Source organism: Sinocyclocheilus anshuiensis, unplaced genomic scaffold (genome assembly GCF_001515605.1).
Source record: "Sinocyclocheilus anshuiensis isolate Anshui unplaced genomic scaffold, SAMN03320099.WGS_v1.1 scaffold160, whole genome shotgun sequence".
Taxonomy (NCBI): domain Eukaryota; kingdom Metazoa; phylum Chordata; class Actinopteri; order Cypriniformes; family Cyprinidae; genus Sinocyclocheilus; species Sinocyclocheilus anshuiensis.
In genome coordinates, this window is record NW_015554119.1 from 1670488 (window position 1) to 1673687 (window position 3200).

The 3200-nt window shown below is 42.9% G+C and overlaps 1 protein-coding gene across 2 annotated transcripts in view; it reads left to right on the forward strand.

Moving 5' to 3' along the window:
• LOC107669952 (potassium channel subfamily K member 9-like) overlaps positions 1-3165 on the forward strand; it is a 48899-nt gene extending 45734 nt beyond the window's left edge. For both annotated transcript variants that reach the window (XM_016462385.1, XM_016462386.1), the window contains exon 2: positions 1938-3165. In XM_016462385.1, the coding sequence (XP_016317871.1) occupies positions 1938-2863 (926 nt within the window). In that variant the 3' untranslated portion in view covers positions 2864-3165. The remainder of the gene's footprint in view (positions 1-1937) is intronic.
• The last annotated feature ends 35 nt before the right edge of the window (positions 3166-3200 follow it).

Here is a 3200-nt window from a genome sequence, read left to right on the forward strand (position 1 = left end):
GTATGTGTGTGTGTGTGTGTGTGTGTGTGTTTATATGTAGTCTGAGTGTAAATATTTACTAAAATATTGTGTAAAAATGACATTTATATTTCCACTGTATTAGAAGTCCTTGCAGCAGATCTGTTTCACCCAATTAATTATACTAAAAAAAAACATATGCAAATCTTGAATCTACTGTAATATAATTAACTTGTTTTTATGTATGTTGCTTTCAGCTACGTTTGATTGGCCATTAATGAAAAATATGCTTTTTGCCTTTAGACCTGCTAACTGCTGAAGTTAACCTGCCAAACAATGAGCACCTGCTATGAACAGCACAAAAGAGATACAAGCTGCTCAAACTTTTTTTTAGGCAGTCAGAAAATGTTCGTTGTCTGTCAATCTTCAGGTTTGTTAACTTATCTATGGTGGGTGGTTTTTGTAAGAAGGCTTTTGATTAAAGGAGCAGTGTGAAGTCTAGTGTAAGTTAGCAAAACATCTGAAATCGCTTACTGCAACTTTAAGAAAGCCTGTTAAAAACACTTTAAACCACTTTGTGTTGAGCTACTATCACACAAACACATGCGCTAGTGTAGCTAAAGCTCTTTGAATGATACCTTCTTAGTGCTAATGAAAGAGAGAGGATGAATACTCGCCTTGGCATAGTGAGGTGGGATGTAATACACTTTTACTATAGTCTTGTCACTTATTTTCTTGCTCATCAGCAAAGACTGTATTAGAAAGGCTCACTGGCTTCGATGTGAGTCAGCAAATTCAGGCTTTTTACTTCCAGATAAAGTCTAATTAAGCTAAAAGCTTTACTGGCCCCACCAGCCTTTCTTCTTCCTTTCTTTTCTAAATTTGTAACGCCTGCCTTCCTGTCTCGCCCCCCCTAAGAAGTGGGCCAAGGGGGCAAGAGAGGAAACCTGGCACTAATTGGACACCCCCCTCTAATCTCTGAGCCTTAAATAAGATCAAAGAGGCACCTGGTTTCCGTGACCTATACTCAGTGTTTTGGCTAAGATAGTGATAGCTAAGATGCGTGACTCAGCTCATATTTTCTGCCTGAGTGCGTTTGCAGGCAAAGCCAAATATGGGGATGTTTAACTTCTTGGAAATTGACTGATTGGCTTCTTGAAATTTGTTGAAGATGATAGAAGTTATAGAAATTGGCCGGTCACCAGAGTACAATTAGATTAGTGTGAGAGCACACCATGTTGCTAATTTCTGCTTGTCGATATCGGATGTTTTTTTGATGTCTGGTGTTTTTGAAAGCAGTTCTTTAGTTCTACCTTACTGCTTTGTAAAGTGCTTTTTTTTCCAAATTGGCATACAGCACAGTCATCCAACAGGCAATCAGTCTAGACAACGTTGGAAAAGTCCCTTGCTCAAAAAAAATGAAGGTTCTTTAATGTTTTTTTTGTAGCACCTTAACTTCAGCAAACCACCATATTTGGTCAATTGCATTTGATTCTTTGGAGATGAAAATGTGATGATCAGTGCATATGTTTTCTGGTATCATTAAAGCACCAGTAACCAGATGGATTTCTAGAACTATAATACAAGTTCTTTATATATACATTTCACAATTTCAGACAATGATATTGTGTGTGTATACACACACACACACACACACACACACACACACACACACACACACTGTATATATAATATTTGTGTTTTTGAGAGAATTTATATTTAATACAAGTATTTTGACAATTTGCAGTGCAGTAGAACAAAATAATGCATTCATTAGCTAATTTACTTGGTTTAAGGATTTTAGATTTATTTTTTTTTAACAAGTTGAAAACAGACCAATCAAAAACCCAGGTGTTGTTTCACACCTGCAACATTGGTGACCAGCCCAGATCTTCAACCAGCAGTATTCCCAGCCAGCACACTCAGTTTTGTTGTTTCTTGTCATCTTTGATCTGATCACTTGTCTCTTTGGTCCTCAGGTTATGGCCACGCGGCTCCAGGCACAGATGCTGGAAAGGCGTTCTGCATGTTTTACGCGGTGCTTGGGATCCCTCTGACACTAGTGATGTTCCAAAGCCTCGGCGAGAGAATGAACACCTTCGTCAAGTACATGCTGAAGCGCATCAAAAAGTGCTGCGGGATGCGCATCACAGAAGTCTCCATGGAGAACATGGTCACCGTGGGCTTCTTCTCCTGCATGGGAACGCTCTGCATCGGCGCGGCAGCTTTCTCCCATTACGAGGACTGGAGTTTCTTTCAGTCATATTACTATTGTTTCATAACGCTCACCACCATTGGGTTCGGGGACTTTGTGGCCCTGCAGAAGAACAAAGCTTTGCAGAGAAAGCCCCTCTATGTGGCGTTCAGCTTCATGTACATCCTAGTGGGGCTGACGGTCATCGGGGCCTTTCTCAACCTGGTGGTCCTTCGTTTCCTGACCATGAACAGCGAGGACGAGCGGCGGGATGCCGAGGAGAGGGCTTCCCTGGCGGGGAACCGCAGTAGCATGATTATCCACATCCAGGAGGACACGCTCCAGAGGAGTCGACGGAGACGAGAACAGCAGCAGCAGCGCTACAGATCCGAGGTCACCGATCTCCAGTCCGTTTGCTCCTGCATGCACTACCATTCGCACGAATTCGGGAGCTCGGTCGGCCTCGGGTTGGGAATGGGAGGAGGAGGAAGCAGCGGTGGTGGTGCGTTTCCACACCAGAACTCGTTCGGCTCCCAGTTGAGCCCTCATCAGTACCATCACTACCACTCAACGGTGTCCTGCCGCATAGAGGAGATCTCGCCGAGCACGCTGAAAAACAGTTTCCTTCCCTCCCCCATCAGCTCCGTCTCACCCGGGCTGCACAGCTTCACGGAAAACCTCCGGCTGATGAGAAGACGCAAGTCCATCTGAGGACCGACGGCAATTGCTGAACACACATATCCAATGCTGCTGCTCTACCAAACCTCATTCCGGCACTTTTTTCGTCATTTTCAGGCTCTTGCGAGATGACGTTGGACCAGCAGGACATTTGATCGCTCGGTGGATATATTGGAACTTCGTTAAAAAGCATGAAGCATGGATGTCTATTTTTACAGAAAACATTGCCTGGGCCTTCTTCGCCCTTTTGAGCAGCACCTCAGTGGATTTGGATATAATAATACTATCCTGATATCTTATCAGATGATGCACACTTGTGTTTTGAATAATACAGAGGGAGATATATATATATATATATATATATATATAT